The 19,368-nt window shown below is 41.4% G+C and overlaps 1 protein-coding gene across 3 annotated transcripts in view; it reads left to right on the top strand.

Annotated features, from left to right (window-relative positions):
• Positions 1–2,950, top strand: part of IGF1 (insulin like growth factor 1) — a 164,053-nt gene extending 161,103 nt beyond the window's left edge. For all 3 annotated transcript variants that reach the window (XR_006104226.1, XM_042470039.1, XM_042470038.1), the window contains exon 5: positions 1,382–2,950. Coding sequence is in view for 2 of the 3 variants with exons in the window: in XM_042470039.1 (XP_042325973.1) it covers positions 1,382–1,421 (40 nt within the window). In the remaining variant the exon portion in view is untranslated. The remainder of the gene's footprint in view (positions 1–1,381) is intronic.
• Positions 2,951–19,368: the final 16,418 nt, after the last annotated feature.

The following is a 19,368-nucleotide window of genomic DNA, read 5'->3' as shown; positions in this document are numbered from 1 at the left end:
TGCCAAAATTCTATAATCTGCATATTCAGATTATCTAATTCTTAACTTGCTTTGAAAAGCACAAGCAGAGGAACAAAACCACTGGGGAAAAAAACTGACTTTACATATAAAATGTTGATTGATGCATTCCTATTTGAAAATGACATTTCTTTCTCTTGGCTGCTCCTGAATAGTGTTTTTACTAAACAAGCCTGTTTATTTTCTAACGGTCACTAAATAAATAATTCACTTGCATGCTCAACCCAGGTAAGATACGCTTAGCATGAATCCAACAAATATTTTACTTTCATTTAGAGAAGAAAACCATAACTGTTAAAAGATTTTCACAGTTAATATGAGGCAGTTTTTTCCCATGTTACATGACAAATATGGGTTTTCAAAAAGTATTTGCATGACCTGGAGCTATAACCAACCCTAAACCTTGGACATGTAGAACCTATGTCTACAAATACATTTTTATTTACATTTTCACCTTTGTAAATAATTGAATTGAATACTGAAAAGGCTTTCAGCCGAACTCAACAATGTAGACCAAAATATTTAGAGATTAACTATAACAGCAGGAATAAACTTGCTCTACTTCTAGTGGACTGATAGTTAATTGCTATCTAGTCAGCTCCAACATATTACAATCCTATAAATGGGAGACCTCCAAGACACCTGTTATCAGGACCAGATAACAACTCAGTAGCAATGGCAAACTATTGTAACACTTAATGCAACTATATAAAATCCAAAATATTGTACAGGGTAGAATGACATTACTAGGTGGATACAGATGTCCCAGATCTGAGTACACTGATATATTCCATCATTATAGTGTGCCACTCACATGTGCAGAAGTGGCCCCTATTCTTGTTTACAGATGCAAATGCTCTGCAGTTCATGGACCATTTCCCGGTGCGTGGCTCTCACTGAAATGTCACTCAAAACACACATAGGTGGGATTCTCCCAGCATCAGGAGTGGCAATGGAAAACATGATTTGAAGATGCAGAATTCCATTTGCCATAAATGGCAATGAGAGTCCCTTTTGTGGACTGCAGTCTACAAATCTTGCTGCCTGACAGGTTAATTTTCCCCCTTTAATTTGCAAAGGATAAAATACAGTGCCCCAGTGCCCTTAACTTATGAACAGCACTTTGCTACTAAAGAGTAAGATTTAGGAATGTGATAAGGGACAGCAAAGAACCAATATGCCACTTTAAACTGTGCTAGCACTGATGGTGGGGTGGGTGGGATAGAGACCTCTGTGCATGTAGGTGATTTTGTGCGCCTTAATTATTGTTGCTATTTTCTTGTATTCAAACTGTTAGCTTAAATGCCTGTTGTAAGCCATCTACCAAAATTGTATTGTAATTTAGGTTTATTTCCACTTGCAGCCCAATCCCCAAAGCACTCCGCCGGCACAAACCCCACTGAGGACAGGAGCCTTAAGCATGGAACTTGCCTGCATCAAACTTACGCACAGGCAAGCTTCCTATCACTATACAGTAAATGAGAACAACTTTTACTTTGAGGTATGACAGAGTGACTCTGATGCATGTCTAACCAACTCCAGTGATGACAAATCAGTTGTGACCCAAGGAGAGTAATGAAGCAACCGAAGCAACCAGCTGGTACATTACACCATATTTTTCTGAATAAGTTTGGCCAGTCTAGATCAGGAATCCAGTGCATGTGTTACTTTAGTTTTTTAAAAAAAAAATCAGAATGTGACAGTATGTTTTACATAATTCTGGAAGTTTTTCATCATTATTTTTTATCATTGCACTCCAGTAACAGAACTGAATACAAATTTCCACTATCAACTGGCTATGCTCAAGGTTTGCACATGCCCACCCTATCTAGAAGCTAACAGGACTAAGAACTGGCTGATATATGGATGGGTGACTTTGTGCAAATCTGGAATTTTGTAAGAAGCCATGTAATACCTTACTAGCTGGCAAACTGTTAATATGTTAAAATTACTATTAAGTTGTTTTCCAGAAGATCATTCTTTCATACTCACTGAGTTAGGTTTCATAACACATTTAGGTGTTTTGGGTTTATGATTAACTTCTTGAATTAGAAATTATCTATGTGCTTAAATTTCTAAAAATTCATTACAGAAAACTATTGGTTCCAATAATATATATATTTTTTAAAATCTAAAATGAAGAGGAGCACTATTTGCTTACAGTCCACCACATCAGCTTTCTTTTGCCATCATCCTCCAAGCACTTTAATGGTGCAAGTCCTACTGAGGTGATGGGGCACTACATCAGCTTAACGCTTTGCAGATTGGGCTACAAGTGTTTGGATATGTACAGTTTTCATTTTTTCCCTCTGTTCATTCAAAATGCAAACTGTCATGACTTGATGACAAGTAAATAATATTTCATACTATGTATGTAACATTGGTGTGTTGCAGTACTCCCCATCCCATGCCTACCACAAATGTAACAATATCATCCCATTATTCTCCCCATGTTGGCTTTCCATGGACACACAGGAGGTTCAAGCAATGAAGGTCTTAATGCTTACGAAAAACAACTGGATCAGAAGTCACTCAAAACCATTAATTCCACCTTCCCCACTTTATGCAAAAGTTCAAGCTGGTTACACATTATTCCATAAACCAATGGTGTAAAGCTTTTTTTTAAAGTGGCTCATTTTATGCAGTTATCATGATACGTTAAAATTTTTCAAGATTTTCATTGCTTGTTTTTCTAAATCTTCACTGATTGTAGTAAAAGAAAAAGGGGGCTTGGTCACACTGCATTAAATAAAGGCTACAGCAACCTTCGGTTTGTAGAATGTACTGAAATGTTTGCAGCCCTCCTGGGATCCAGTACAAAATGTGAAATATTACTGTAAGAGGGTATCTTTCTAATGTATTTGTATGTATAGTTTACACCTCTGTGAGGTCTAATAAAGAATAATGGTTAATAAACATCGGCATCTTTTGTTCTCCCAAATAAATTTGATTTCTTTGATTATAACAAGGTTGCTTTAGAGCAGGGATGGCAAATCTCCAGCTTTCCAGACACTATTGGACTTCATATTGTATTGTTCTTTTATATTGTAAGCTGTTTTGAATCTCAATTTTTTTTTGGGGGGGGGGAGTAGGATATAAATAATCATCATCATAGCATGGTCAATGTATTTACAGTCTGGGATCAGAAAATGTCATGCCCTCCAGACATTTTGGACTGTGACTCAAATAATCCCTGATCATTGGCCATATTGGCTGGTGCTGATGGGAGTTGTAATCCAACACATTTGAAGGACACCAGATCATGATTCCCAGTTCCTACTTTTCAAAATATTGTTTTGAATCATAGAGTTAGAAGAGACCACAAGGGCCATCCAGTCCAACCCCCTGCCATCCAGCATCTGATTAAAGACCTCCAAAGAAAGAGACTCCACCACACTCTGAGGGAGTGCGTTATCAAGAAAGGAGATCAGATTAGCCTGGCATGACTTGTTTCTCGGATACTCATGTTGAGTTTATGTGATTATGCTTTCTAACTCTCTGTTTAATGATCTGCTCTAGAATTTTTCCTGGTATAGATGTCAGACTAACTGGATGATAATTTTTGGGGTCCTCTTTTTCTCCCTTTTTGAAGATGATGACAGCATTTGCCCTCCCCCAGTCTGCTGGGACTTCTGTTCTCCAGTAGTTCTCAAAAATTATTACCAGTGGCTCTGAGATTACATTTGCCAATTCTTTTAATACCCTTGGATGTAGGTCATCTGTTCCCAGGGACTTAAATTTGTTTAGATAGAGAGATGATTTAAAGCCACTTAGTCTTGCTTAGCTGCCTCTTATATGCACAGCGCTTGTCTACACAATTTAAATACTCCTTATTCGATTTGAATAGAATGCAATCCCTCCACACATGATTTGGGGAAGTTCTGGCCAGAAACAGACCTGTAGCCACTGAAGCTGTTCAACAAGGCAGTTATGTGTTTCCAATGACTGGTCTCAGTCAGCAGCCTAGCTACAGGTGAAGTTTCTAAACATATTCCAAAGGCAGCCTCATTTAGTTTGTGTAACAGTAATTCAACCAGGATATTTCAGGCTTATCCGGCAAAACATCCAGCCTCAATTGCATGTCTTCCTGACTTCAGAGGTGTTTGCAACTCCCAAACTATTCAGTTTGATGTGCATATGGGGTAGTGTGGATGTGCTCCCATGCTTCGGGGATCATGACTAGCCAGAGTACAGCTTCTGTTTGGGGCCATAGGGAAAGCACAGACACCAAAATTCAGAAGATTTCAGCTTAGCGCAACAACATTTATAATACAAAACCTGTCCCAGGGCAGAATTCAGAATTAGAATGGATTTTCTAGGGGAGAAGAATGGAAAGGAAAGTTGGGAATGGCCTGGCAATCATTGCAAATGAAAATCACTTCCAGAGGGGGGGGGTACTCTTGGCTTCCCATTTACTGCAAAATGTTACTTGTAAACACAAGGTGCATCACCCAAAATTGCTCCCATCAGCAAAGGGATTATCTTGATAAATCTCTCCTTGGCTGCATATTAGTGCACTTCCCCAGGCTGAGACTTCTGGATCCTCAAAAATGGACCTCCTTATATGGTATGGCTGTTTTCCCACACTGGGGTCATCTTTGCAGCTATGTACCTTAGACATTTCCTTTATATTAACAATATCAGAAAGGCAGGTAAGGAGGATGGATCTTGGAGTGACATTGTCAGACATTCTCTTAAAACAATTCTTCCCTTGCATTTCCTATCTTGGGGTAACATTGTCAGACATTCTCTTAAAACAATTCTTCCCTTGCATTTCCTATCTATTAGTCCCTTGCAGGCACAAAGCTTCTGATATTCACATGGATTTCCTCCACCTGCAAAATGTCCCTATTTCACTTTCAGCTCCATGGATGCATATGCGCAAAAATTAGGGGAAAAGAAGGCATATCAAGATGTCTCCTCCACTGAGGAAAAGGGGTAGTTCTGGATCGGGTAAAATTCTATAAGTCAGTTTAGGCACCTTAACAAAACCAATACCTCATCTCTGTCCAAGAGGATAAGCAATTCATGCTGCCTAAAGATGAAGCCTGAAGTGAAGATAATCTAAATAAAGCTTTCTCAATTTGCTTTGTATCATTTTCAGACCCCTTCTGAGGCCCCTGTACAATCAGAGCCAGGAAAACAGCTATTCCAATCTGTTTTTAGTCAGTTCTACCAGAAATTGTAACAGCTCTGGATCCATCAAAGGGAAATGCTCCATCTGCCCAACACTAATTATTTCTGTTGTGTACCCATAAAGAAAGAAAATAGTCACTCCAACCTAGAGACTCCAGAGTTCACATTAAGTTCCAATACATTAAAAATACAAAAACACTTCAGGCAAGAAAGGGTTGTTCTCTTTTCTTTTATATTCCTTGATTAGATTTGCAGGCTTACAGTTCAGCTACCAGAGGAGTTAGCAGCATTTGCCTTCTCCACAAATGCTTTTTATTTTAAGTATTGACTGCCATCTGATTAATGATGAAATTTGTGGATATTGGTAAGTTCTTCAATATAAACAGAATGAAAGTCTCATCAGTCTGCACAGGTCATAGTAAGCAAGTTATGCTAGATATAAAGAAAATCATGATCTCTCTGCCTGCTGTGCAACTAAGTGTTCAAGATAAGGAGAATGACAAGGGTAAAAGAAGAGCCAACCCCAATTTAGCATCATAAATATAGTTGAATATAGAGGGATTTAAAGCCAAAAGTTATGCGCTAAGCTGGCTTAAAAACCTTCTGGCTATTTAAATCATAGAATCATAGAGTTGGAAGAGACCACAACGGCCATTCAGTCCAACCCTATTCTGCCATGCAGGAAATCTAAATCAAAGCATCCCCAACAGATGGCCATCCAGCCTCTGTTTAAATACCTCCAAAGGAGACTCCACTACACTCTGAAGGAGTTTGTTCCACTGTCAAACAGCCCTTACTGTCAAGAAATTCCTCCTAATGTTTAGGTGGAATCTCTTTTCCTGCAGTTTGCATCCATTGTTCTGTGTTCTAGTCTCTGGAGCAGCAGAAAACTATCCTGCTCCCTCCTCAATATGACATCTCTTAAAATATTTAAACAGGGCTATCATATCGCCTCTTAACCTTCTCTTCTCCAGGCTAAACATCCCCAGCTCTCTAAGGCGTTCCTCATAGGACATGGTTTCAAGACCTTTCACCATTTTAGTTGCCCTCCTTTGGACACGCTCCAGTTTCTCCACATCCTTTCTGAATTGTGGTCAGTTTCTTTACCCCCCATATTCTTTTATTTTTAATTTTAGGTTCTTTTCTGTTGAGTTTATGAATAAATTTATTTTATTATCAAATTATAAATAAAATTAAATTCTCGCCTAACACTAGCAAACCTGTTCCTTCGCTGAATCAACAGCAAAGTCAGATGCAAACAGCATCAACAACAACAGCAAATGTAACAACAGTTGCAGAAACAAGTATCAAAATACTAGTGTTCAATAAGTGCCTTAATGCATCATAATGATCCTTTCCTATCATCCAACTCAGCACATGTCCCCTTTGCATACAAAGCCAGGGAGAGAATTCTACATAAAAAATAATTATTCAGTGCAAAAAAATGGCCAATGGAACAGACTACATATTACTGACTGTTACCTGAGGGTGCCTCCAGATGGGTAAAATATCTCAGGAAGTATTAAGACTTTCCAATTCTTTCTCTATCAGGATGTTTATGGATTACCATCCTGTTGCTCTGTTAAATTACTATGGGGTTGTTTTTTTTACTTCTCGCCCTGTCTATGGATGCCGGCCCTGAAAGCCTTCGACTTGACAAACACAGATACATTTAATTTCAGAAATTTAAATCAACCTGGAGAGTGAGAACGAAAGTCCTTGGTAGTGCTGGAAACTTCCAGGTAATACTTTGGAAGAAGGAAAACATGATGTAGATCTCCAGAATTTCTGTGTACAGGAACAAAACCTGAGACTTTCAGGGATTATTTTTCCTATCTGGAGACACCCTAAGTAAATGGAAATGGTAATTGATGGTAGCACCTAGAAGCACTTCTACATTTTGGTAATTTCCATGGTATCTACATTTAGGGATTCACCTTTCCTATGCAAAGAGTTGTACTGGAACACTATTGGTAGCTTTCATGCAATGGTTCATATTGTTCCTTTGTGGAACAATAACCAATGTTTGCTTTGGTCAGCACCTCATAACCTAGCCTAATTCCTTCAGGTGAACCAGAGGACACCATTTATTGTCAGAATTATAGAAAATTCAAGTACCCTTCTACATTATTTTTACACATGGAATGGAAAGGTGAACCATCTGGTTCTCTGCTCAGGCAGAAAATACTTGCATCTAGCCCTGGCCAGGTGTCATCCCTGGAACATCACTTGGTCAGTAAGTCAACCTTTATTAGGCATACAACAACAACATACATTTACAATATAATTTCAAGAATTTAATAATCTTGTTGCCTCCACCTGAAATTTGGCCATTGGCCATTGGACAGGAAACACACAGAGGAAGTTGCTGGGGAGGAGGAGGTCACTTCACACACAACCGAAGTAGATAGTTGGAGGAAGGTCACACACAGAAGAAGCAAAACCAGGGAACATTCTGTAAGCTTACAGCTACAGAATTGATTTCAATCTCTCTCTGCTATCAGGGATGATGAGGAACAGCAGCAGGGACAGACCTCAGGGACAGAGCAGGGGACCCAGAGAGCTCCACCAAAGGGAACAGCCGCTGCTAAGCCTCGGAGGAGGCAAGTGGTGGTCGTGGGGGACTCTTTGCTGAGAGGCACTGAAGCAGTGGTTTGTGGACCTGATAAGACATCTCGGGAGGTGTGCTGTCTCCCTGGGGCAAAGATCCGTGATGTGACAGAGAGGCTGACAAGACTTGTCAAGCCTACTGACCATTACCCCTTTCTTTTGGTTCATGTGGGAACCAATGATACTGCAAGGCACAGCCTTCAGAATATCATAAGGGATTATGAGGCTTTAGGTAGGAAGTTGAAAGAGGTGGATGCACAGGTTGTCATCTCCTCTCCTCTCCCAGTCGAAGGGCATGGTCCAGGAAGGGAGTAGAAAATAGCGGATGTAAACAACTGGCTCCGTAGATGGTGCCACCAAGAACAATTTGGATTCTTGGATCATGGGCTGTGGTTCCATGAGGAGGGACTTCTGGCAAGGGATGGGTTGCATCTCACACCAGTTGGCAAAAACATTTTTGCTAATAGCCTCAAGAATTTGATCAGGAGGGCTTTAAACTGAATTATGTGGGGGAGGGAGACAGTATTCTGGAAGGCAAAAGGGCTGGAGAAGATAGTCAAACTGACAGAGAGGGAACAAGGCAAACAGTGCAAGGACCCAACAGTGGGAGGAAAAAGAACTTGCACAGGCAGCAAGTAAAGGGAACACATGGTCTTAGATGCCTCTACACTAATGCACAGAGCATGGGAAATAAGCAAGATGAACTTCAACTCCTAGCACTACAAAGTAAATATGATATAATAGGCATCACTGAAACCTGGTGGGATGAGTCTCATAAATGTAGAAATAGAGGGGTATAACCTTTTTAAGAGAAATAGGCCAAACAGGAAAGGAGGAGGAATTGCCTTATATGTTAGGGACATTTACATCAGTGAAGAGATTCAGGACATCAATCCTGGAAGCCAGGTGGAGAGCATCTGGATAAAAATTAAAGGGCAGGGAAACAACAAGGATGTTATGGTGGGCGTCTACTACAGACCCCCAAGTCAGACTGAGGAATTGGATGATGTCTTTCTAGAACAGATAACCACACACTCAGAAAGGAGAGATGTAGTATTGATGGGCGACTTCAACTATCCTGATATTTGCTGGAAGTCAAACTCAGCAAAATCCTCAAGGTCTAGTAAATTCCTCACTTGCCTCGAAGACAATTTCATTGTCCAAAAGGTGGAAGAGGCAACAAGGGTTCAACTATTCTAGATCTGATCCTAACCAACAAGGATGATTTGGTTAACGGGGTGCAAGTGATGGGATCCTTAGGTGGAAGTGACCATGTTCTCCTGGAGTTTGTTATACAATGGAAAGGAGAAGCCAGGCAGAGTCAGGCACGCATTCTAGACTTTAGGAAAGCCGATTTTAGTAAACTTAAAGAAATACTGGGTGTGATCCCATGGTCAACAATAGTAAAAGAGAAGGGAGCTCAAGATGGATGGGAGTTTCTTGAAAGGGAGATTCTGAAGGCACAATTTCAATCAGTTCCAATGAGGAAGAAAAATGGGAGATGTCTCAAGAAACCAGGATGGATAACTAAAGAACTTTCAACTGAGCTAAGATTAAAATGGGACATGTATAAGAAATGGTAAAATAGGGAAATCACCAAAGAGGAATTCAAACAAATAGCAAGCCTATGTAGGGGTAAAGTCAGAAAAGCCAAAGCACAGAATGAACTCAGGCTTGCTAGAGAGGTTAAGAACAACAAAAAGGGCTTTTTTGGATATGTCCGCAGCAAAAGGACGAAGAAGGAAACGGTAGGGCCACTGCATGCAGAAGATGGCAAAATGCTAACAGGGGACAGAGAAAAGGCAGAATTACTCAACACTTTCTTTGCCTCAGTCTTCTCAGAAAAGGCAAAGGGAACTCAACCTGACGATAATGGAGCAGAGGACAGAAAAGAGGAATTTCAGCACAGAATAAGTAAAGAGATAGTACAGGAATACCTGTTCAACCTAAATGAATATAGGTCCCCAGGACCAGATGAACTACATCCAAGGGTATTAAAAGAACTGGCAAATGTAATATCAGAGCCATTGGCAATAATCTTTGAGAACTCCTGGAGAACAGGAGAAGTGCCAGCAGACTGGAGGAGGGCAAACGTTGTCCCCATCTTCAAAAAAGGGGAAAAAGAGGATCCCAACAATTATCGTCCAGTTAGTCTGACATCGATACCAGGAAAGATTCTAGTTAATTAAACAAAAAGTCTGTGAACATCTAGAAAGCAATTCCATAATCACAAAAAGTCAACACAGGTTTCAGAGAAAGAAATCATGCCAGACAAACCTGATCTCCTTTTTTGATAAAATTACCAACTTGTTAGATGAAGGGAATGCTGTGGATGTAGTATATCTTGACTTCAGTAAGGCCTTTGACAAAGTTCCCCATGATATTCTTGCAAACTAGCTTTTAAAATGTGGGCTAGACAAAGTAAATGTTACATGGATTTGTAATTGGTTGACTGGCCGAAGCCAAAGAGTGCTCAACAATGGCTCTTTTTCATCCTGGAGAGAAGTGACCAGTGGGGTCCCACAAGGCTCTGTCCTGGGCCCAGTGCTATTCAACATCTTTATCAATGACTTGGAGGACAAAATTGGGGGAATACTTATCAAATTTGCAGATGACATCAAATTAGGGGGAATAGCTAATACTCCAGAGGACAGGATCAAGATTCAAAATGACCTGAACAGACTAGAAAACTGGGCCATAGCTAACAAAATAAAATTCAACACAGAGAAATGTAAGGTACTGCACTTAGGGCGGAAAAACGAAAAGCACAGATATAGGATGGAGGACACCTGGCTGAATGAAACTACGTGTGAAAGGGATCTAGGAGTCCAAGTAGAGCACAAGTTGAATATGAGTCAACAGTGCAATGCGGCGGCTAACAAGGCCAGTGCGATTTTAGGCTGCATCAATAGAAGTATAGTGTCTAGATCAAGGGAAGTCATAGTGCCACTATATTCTGCTCTGGTCAGGCCCCACCTGGAATATTGTGTCCAGTTCTGGGCACCACAATTCAAAAAGGACATTGAGAAACTGGAGCGTGTCCAAAGGAGGGTGACTAAAATGGTGAAAGGTCTGGAAACCATGCCCTATGAGGAGCTGGGGATGTTTAGCCTGGAGAAGAGAAGATTAAGAGGTGATATGATAGCCCTGTTCAAATATTTGAAGGGATGTCATATTGAGGAGGGAGCAAGCTTGTTTTCTGCTGCTCCAGAGACTAGGACCCGAAGCAATGGATGCAAACTGCAGGAAAAGAGATTCCACCTCAACATTAGGAGGAACTTCCTGACAGTAAGGGCTGTTCGACAGTGGAACAAACTCCCTCGGAGTGTAGTGGAGTCTCCTTCCTTGGAGGTCTTCAAGCAGAGGCTGGATGGCCATCTGTCAGGGATGCTTTGATTGTGATTTCCTGCACGGCAGGGGGTTGGACTGGATGGCCCTTGTGGTCTCTTCCAATTCTATGATTCTATGATTCTAATATGTGGGTTCCGATCTTCCAATAAGTATTCCACTGATAACCCAGCCAAACAGATATTCATTTCCTATAACAATTTTTCCCTCAAAATTATATACAACAGCCAAAGCAATACAATATGATGGAGACCATCTGGATCTTGATCACATTGACATACACAATTCAAAAATGGGGTCTGCAAATATCTGCCTCTGGTCACATTGAGGGGTGCACATTCAATCTTGCAAACAAAAGGCCTTCCTTGACACCAGCAGTGAAAGGGTTTGAAAATAGTCTGGTATCCTACCCTGAACATCGCTGGAGAACATACTCTGGGAGGAGCTGGATATGTCAGTTGATGTTCTCTCTCTGCAAGGCAGACCCTAATAGATTCAAGACACTCCTTTTCGGTTAGTAAAAGGAGAGAATCAAAATTTAAACCCACAGAAATGAATTTACTTTCATAAAATTTAGCCCAACTGGCATAGTAAACGTCAGATAGTAGGAACCGTAAAAGACTGGATCTATGTATCTTAAACCAAAACCTATAAGACATCAACCAGGCTTCAGTTTCAAGAACAGTCAATCCCAGTTCCGCATAGAGTCAGATGGTGTACACATGGTCTAACACTGGAGTCAAATGGCTGAGTGTGAGCATAATTGTAGCAAAGATGGGACCACTGAGAAAGAAAATACTGGCACTCTCAGAAAAACCCAAAGGTTTGCCCAAACACACAAATTTTTGTGAGGGAAATGTTACGTGAAGAAATACCACACCAAAACAGTTAGCTGTGGATGGATGAGTATCCACAGAATGTTGAATATCTATGTGGGTGGGAGAGGAAAACCAGTCAGGGGAGGAAATAGTATTCTGGAGGAGGGCCTGGCTCTGTTGAACATTCAATAGGAGCACTCCAGACCACAACATTATGGACCTTGTCAGACGCAGGGCAAAAGATCATCCAAACATCATGTAAACGTGGCAGAAACATTGCGGAAATGCCAGGGATGTGATAATCTGTGGCGCTTCTAAAGTGTAATTGAAGCTTCCTGCTATGTTCCCGTCACAGAATTGTTTGCAGGGAAGACAGGAAAAGGCATTTTCTGAATAACAGGATATGCTGTTATTCAGAAAATGGCTTCCACACAAACAATTCCATGATGGGAACACAGCAGGAAGCCTCAATTACACTTTAGAAGTGCCACGGATTATCACATCCATGGTGCTTCCGCAACATTTCTGCCACATTTGCTTGATGTTTTGCCCGTCTGATAAGGTTATGTTGCATAAGCTATTAACAAAAGGAATACCAGCCGTAAGTAGAATGCCTCTCTCTCTTTCTCCATTGGCAAAATATCACCATTATAATTTATATACCACCTTTTCTGCAAATTAAAATGATAACAATATAATAAAAATCATATCATACATAAAGTCAACATTAAATTAATTAAATTAAATTAAATTAATCTTAGGCTAGCCTGAAGAAGGAGGCTCTTCCCTCCCTAACTGTTCATTCTTTCGGCCTCTGAGGGAGAGAGAGGGCTGGCCCAGTACCATCAGGGACTGGCCTCGGGGGGGCTCCTCCCTCCCTAACTGTCATCTTTCGGCCTCTGAGGGAGAGAGAAGGCTGACCCAGTTCCATCGGGGGCTGGCCTGAAGAAGGAGGCTCCTCCCTCCCTAACTGTCATCGTTCGGCCTCTGAGGGAGAGAGAAGGCTGGCCCAGTACCATCAGGGACTGGCCTGAAGAAAGTGGCTCCTCCCTCCCTAACTATCATCATTTGGCCTCTGAGGGGGAGAGAAGGCTGGCCCAGTACCATCAGGGGCTAGCCTGAAGACAGAGGCTCCTCCCTCCCTATCATCGTTCTGCCTCTGAGGGAGAGAAAAGGCTGGCCCAGTACCATCAAGGACTGGCCTGAAGAAAGAGGCTCCTCCCTCCCTAACTGTCATCTTTCGGCCTCTGAGGGAGAGAGTAGGCTGGCCCAGTACCATCAGGGGCTAGCCTGAAGACAGAGGCTCCTCCCTCCCTAACTGTCATCGTTCGGCCTCTGAGGGAGAGAGAAGGCTGGCCCAGTACCATCAGGGGCCGGCCTGAAGACAGAGGCTCCTCCCTCCCTAACTGTCATCGTTCGGCCTCTGAGGGAGAGAGAAGGCTGGCCCAGTACCATCAGGGGCTAGCCTGAAGACAGGCTCCTCCCTCCCTAACTGTCATCTTTCGGCCTCTGAGGGAGAGAGAAGGCTGGCCCAGTACCATCAGGGGCTAGCCTGAAGAAGAAGAGCCCTCCGTCCGGTCCATCTGCCTTGGTCCAGGCCTCAGAGGGAGAGAAGAATGCTGGACCTGATTCCCTCCCCCCCTCACCATTCCCTTCTCCTTTTGTGTCGTGTCTTTTAGATTGTAAGCCTGTGGGCAGGGAACTGTCTGTTATCCCCTGTATTGTAAACCGCTCGGATTCCCAGTGATTGGGCGGTATATAAATAAAACCTATTATTATTATTATTATTAAAATATTAACCTTAATAAAAAAAATGTAGCCCACATGTTGCAACTTCCATGGAAGTTCCTGCCTCTGCACATTTCTGAAGCATGTCTATTAAATATTTTTTGAAATCAAAGAGAACACAAAATTTCTATTCACATAGAAAATCTATGTGTGTACCTCTACTGAGGTACTCTGCTGAGAACCAGTGTGGTGTAGTGGTTTGAATATTAGACTATGGTCCAAAACACAGCATTATGATTTATTATGATTCTGTTGTAATTTCCCTTGTGTTGTTTTATCATACTTAATAAGGAATGTGTTTATGACAAAGTCATTATTATCATCATCTTTCTATATACTAGTAGCAAATTCAATTGTCTCATGTAGCAAAAAAATTAGCCACAGACAGAAAGGAGGTTTCAATAAGATTGGATGAACCTCAGTGTTTACCAAATTGTGGGAAGAGAAGATTATTGTTTCGGGAAAAAACAAAAATTAAGGACTGAATGTGCTCTGTGGAGACTATTGACTGACTTTTGGAGTGCAGACTGAAGCAGGGAATATGGACTGAAACAGAGTATCCTGGCAATGTACCAGGGTGACAGGCATGCACACTGCAACATTTCATTGTAGCTGTCTCATTTGTTCAATGTATGGAGAATACCATAAACATGCTAATTTTAATAACCATCTCAAGTGACCATTCCCTACCATTTCTGATTGTAGATTTCAAGACACACAAAATGCATTATGCAAAAGGATCTTGTAGCACCTTTCAGCCCATCTGGAAGATAGAAACTAGTAGTATGAGCTTTCATAGACCTGAGTCTTCGTACAAAACGTATTCCCTTTTACCGTGCATGGATGTGAGATCTGGACAGTTAAGAAAGCAGACAAGAAGAAAATAAATTCATTTGAGATGTGGTGCTGGAGAAGAGTGCTGAGAATACCATGGACAGCCAAAAAGTCAAACAAATGGATCCTAGAACAGATCAAACCAGAAATCTTTCTGGAAGCCAAGATGACAAAACCAAGATGACAAAACTTCTCACATCATGAGAAGGCACAACTCATTGGGGAAAAAATAATGCTAGGAAAGGCAGAGGAAAGCAGAAAGAGAGGAAGGTTGTATGCTAGATGGATGGACTTTTTATAGAGGTCATAGGTATGAATTTCAAGAAACTGAGTGAGGCAGTGGAGGACAGGGGGTCTTGGAGATGTCTCATCTACATGGTTGCCATGGGTCAAGATCGATTCAAGGGTGGATAACAACAACAAGCATGTGACCTCTTAGAGTGTATCTACACTGTAGAAATAATGCAGTTTAATACTACTTTAAGTACTGTAGCTCCATCCTGGTGGCGCAGTGGTTAAATGCCTATACTGCAGCCACTCACTCACAAACCATAAGGTTTGTGAGCAAAAGGGCTTAAGTTCAACTCAGGCTTGCATCCTTCCAAGGAGGTCACTAACATGAGTACCCAGATTGTTGGGGGCAATTAGCTTACACTTTGTAAATTGCCAGCCACAGATGCTGACGAAACGTCAGGAAGAAACTTTTCTGAACATGGCCACATAGCTCAAAAAACCCACAAAAAACTATGCTTAGGGAGTGCTTAAGTGCACTGATAAGCAGTATAGAAATATACCTGCTATATATATCCTATGGAATCCTGGGATTTGTAGTTTTATCAGATCTTTACCCTTCTTTGAGTGCTGGTGCCTCACAAAACTACACATCCCAGGATTCTGTAAGATGAGGCCATGGCAATTAAAGTGTGGGTGAACTGCATTATTTCTACAGTGTAATGCATCTTCAGTCTTCTTTTCTCCAAGGTAAACATATCCAGCTCCCTCGGTAATTTTTCATAAGGTTTGATTTCTAGGACAAAAATAATCAAGGCTCTGGTTTCCAAGTATATATGTATTTCTAGATAACTATATATTAAAAGCATTTAAACATAGATGTGAAATGTTACAGGTAGGATAAAATCTACTGCTCAAGAAGTCAGTCTAGCAGTAAACATGCAACTAAAAATAATATGTATGTTAAGTCTGTATAAAATGTGAAATGTTTTTTGCTTATGCCATAACATTATGTAAGCACGTAAACACTTCAAGATCCTGGTGTGGGCACCAAAGAAATCTCATGTGAACAGTTGGTGTACTTAATAGGATACACAGGTACAGAATGCTGAAAAACAGGAATTGCATCACCATTTTTTTAAGGACAAAAAATTTCAGCTCTGGGTTCCAAGTATGAAATGGTGTACCATTTAGTCCTGTTCCAGAAAAGTTGCAGTGTTGAACTGACAACATTTTGGTTCTTAAAAGTGAATCGCTTCCTAACTTGAATCTGGTTCTAGACATTCTAATCTGGCATTAACATTTTGCAGGCAAATTGAATTCCATTGGTCAAAAATTTTCGCTGAGTTGTCCTCAAAATGACTTTGATGTTGATTTGGAGAGGGAGGAAAACAAACATCCAGCTGTCATTCCACAGATGTAAAAGATGTGAGAAACAATTGGCACTGATTGTAATTATAGGATTCACTGCCCATGTGAAAGTCAAAAGCTTTTTGAGCTAAGGAGCCCAATGATTTGGTAGGAGGTCTAAGTGTTTAGTCTTCCTGCACTATTCCAGCATGACAGTTCATAGTGCTAATATCTTAACAAGGTACCAATTCTTCTTACAGGAATTACACCAACAGAGGGCTACCAAATATACTCTCTGCAGTGATGACATAATGCCTCAGTGTGTTGGTAGAAGAAATTAGTGGGATCTGCAACTGCAGTGTGGAATGCTGCTGTTCAGATTCCATCCATCCATGCCATTCCATTCCTTCCTATACTGACTGGGTTTTCAATTTCTTATATGCACCCCTTAGCTATCAATCATTCAACATTCTGTGCTGTTATGCATGCTTACTCCTTGATTTGATTTGGAGTGCTCACCTTCCCACTTAAAATCTTTCTCATAAACATTTTTCATACCCGCCTGAACTTGCTGATACCATCATCTTACGCATGAAGGTGTTATACTGGTAGTATAAACAATTGCCTGAACATCCAAAATATAGATGTCACTGGTCCAAAACATACTGCAGAAATAATCCCATTCGAGACAGCTTTAACTGCCCTGGCTCAATGCTAGGGAATACTGGGAACTGTAGTTTTGTGGGACATTTAGCCTTCTCGGTCAGTAGAGCTCTGGTGCCAGAATAAACTATGATTTCCAGGAATCGCTAGCACTGAGCCAGAGCAGTTAAAGCCATCTCAAACTGGATTATTTCTGCAGTGCGTTTTGGACCACTGTTAATAACTGCAACAGTGTAATGCAAAATGGAGTGCTCTAGTTCTAGATTCCAGCTGGGCAGTCACACCTCTAAAGGAACCTCCATGTCCTTTCTTCACTTATCCTTCCACTAGCATGTCCAGCCTCAGATACCATTTTTTACATCTGTTCCATTCAGTTATCTTATTTGTCTGTTTGTTTGTTTGTTTGTTTTCCCATTGAGTCAATCAACATTCTGACCCACTGAATCCTTATGGGGCCATTTTCAGACCCCTCCATTTTAAGATGTTTTTCTTCTTCTTAATTTAGCTGTAAATGTCAGGATTCTAGAGGTCTGCCCATACCTCCCCCCCCCACCTTCATATTTGTATAAGATATAAAGCCAAGGCCCCAGATTTATTAGATAAACACTTTATGTGCTGTGGTACATCCCAAGGCATCTCCATCTTTTGTCACAGCACATTGGTTTCATCTCAAGAGCCCAGGCTTCTAATAAAGATGGCTGATTACAGGTGGAGAGAGGTCCTAGTTCCTCTTCACTCCACTCCTACTGAAAATGGTATTAGCATTCCTCTGGACATTCCCCTGACAGTTAGGCTTGGTCTGTCTTTCCACCCTCTCTTTGTTAATGTCAACAACAACATTATTTTAATCCTCATAATTTTGACAGTTTGGCATGAGGCCAGATTCAAATGGGGAGATGGGCCTGCAAACCTTTCCATTTCCTGGCTGGGAATGTTGAGATTGCTTGGATTATGTATTCCTGCATGGCAGGGTGTTGAACTGGATGGTCCTTGTTGTGAACTCTTCCAACTCTATGGCCCTTATACTGGAATCATGAGCCAAATGATTCAGAAGTGCGGAGGTGGGATCGCCAGTCACACTTCTCAAATGTCATTGGGGCATTTCACTGTTCTTCCATCGATGAATCGTTCAGAGAGAACCATTTTTGTAATAATGAAAGATCCCATTATTACAGAATGGCTGCTCCACGAACAATTCAACGATGGGAGAACAGGTCACACTATGATTCCATTATATCCTTAAGGGAACGTAGGGTGCAGGTAACCATGGGGACAGGCCCAACTGGGGGCAGTGGCATCATTAGGGGGGCACAACCAGAAAAGGGGTGACAGTTGGGCCTGTCTCACTCTACATCCCTCCCGGCTTTTCCAAAGTGGCAGAGGCGTCATAAGTAGACATCCACTACCATGGTGAAGGAGAGGGCCAAGCATTCCTTTCCCAGCAGAGGCCTCCCCATGAGAAGAACTCCGCCACTGTGGTGAATGAGAGAGCCAAACATAACCTTTTGGCTGCCACTCCCTGGCAACCCCCCAGCATCAGGTGACACCACAGGTGGGAATGCCACTGCCTGCCTCAGTACCAGGTAGCAGTGAAACCACTCAAATGGCAGTGTTCCCACATGCTTTCCTTAGCTATAACCACATGGATACTACTCAGCAGGCAGGCCATATGGATGGGATCTCTAGAATAATGCATACTCCCCCCAACTTTCTCGATTTGGCAGGACAGTCCCAATCAATCCTCTGCCTTCTCACATTTCATTTGCTTTTAAGATACCCCAGTTTCTCTCAGCTTTTTCCACCTTCTCCCCTTGTCCTCATCTTAGTGCAGTTGCTACAAAATGAGTTCAAACTGCAAAAGTAGTTTTCACTCAGTTAACTCAGCAGGGAGGATGAGAGAAGAGGAGGCAGAATCTTACCCTTCCATCCTACTGGGCTTAAGAAAAAGCAAAGTGTGGCAGCCTCTCCCAGTGTGTGTTTTTTTCCTCATCAATATCTTTTTGCCATATTGACCACATTCTGACATTGCTTGGCCACAGTTTTCATCTGTGAAATGTTAGAGGGTATGACGGCATGTGGATTATCTAATCCCTGGATCTGTGCCTTATACCTTGCCACTATTATACAGCTGTAAATGTGGCCTTTTTTCTCATGATTAAGAATTATGTGTTTGTAGCTCATTCCAGCCAGACTGCCCTCTCACTGCTACACCCCCAAACAGTATTTATTCCACTTGTCAGAGGAGGTTTTTAAAATAAATAAATAATATAAAATAACACACAAAGTTATTTTGTATGTTAATCCTGGGTTTTTTTTTTTTCCATTCCAGGTCTTTCACTTGAATAGAGTTTATAACAGGTTGTGCCTATAATAAGAATGCTTTAGTAATCTGGTCTGTAGCCCAAGTCAAACTGACCTGGCTGTAATCTCTGGGAAACTATTCTCACACATCTCTCTGACTATATATTACTTTCTGTTATGGTATCCAACCTGAGTCAGTTCCAGGTTAAATTGGGCAGCTGACAGAATTGTTGTCATCATAATCATGATCACAAGCACTGATGCCCTTAAG

Source organism: Sceloporus undulatus, chromosome 5 (assembly GCF_019175285.1).
Source record: "Sceloporus undulatus isolate JIND9_A2432 ecotype Alabama chromosome 5, SceUnd_v1.1, whole genome shotgun sequence".
Lineage (NCBI taxonomy): Eukaryota > Metazoa > Chordata > Lepidosauria > Squamata > Phrynosomatidae > Sceloporus > Sceloporus undulatus.
The sequence above is the reverse complement of the archived record's forward strand: the minus strand, read 5'-3'. Positions and strand labels throughout refer to the sequence as shown.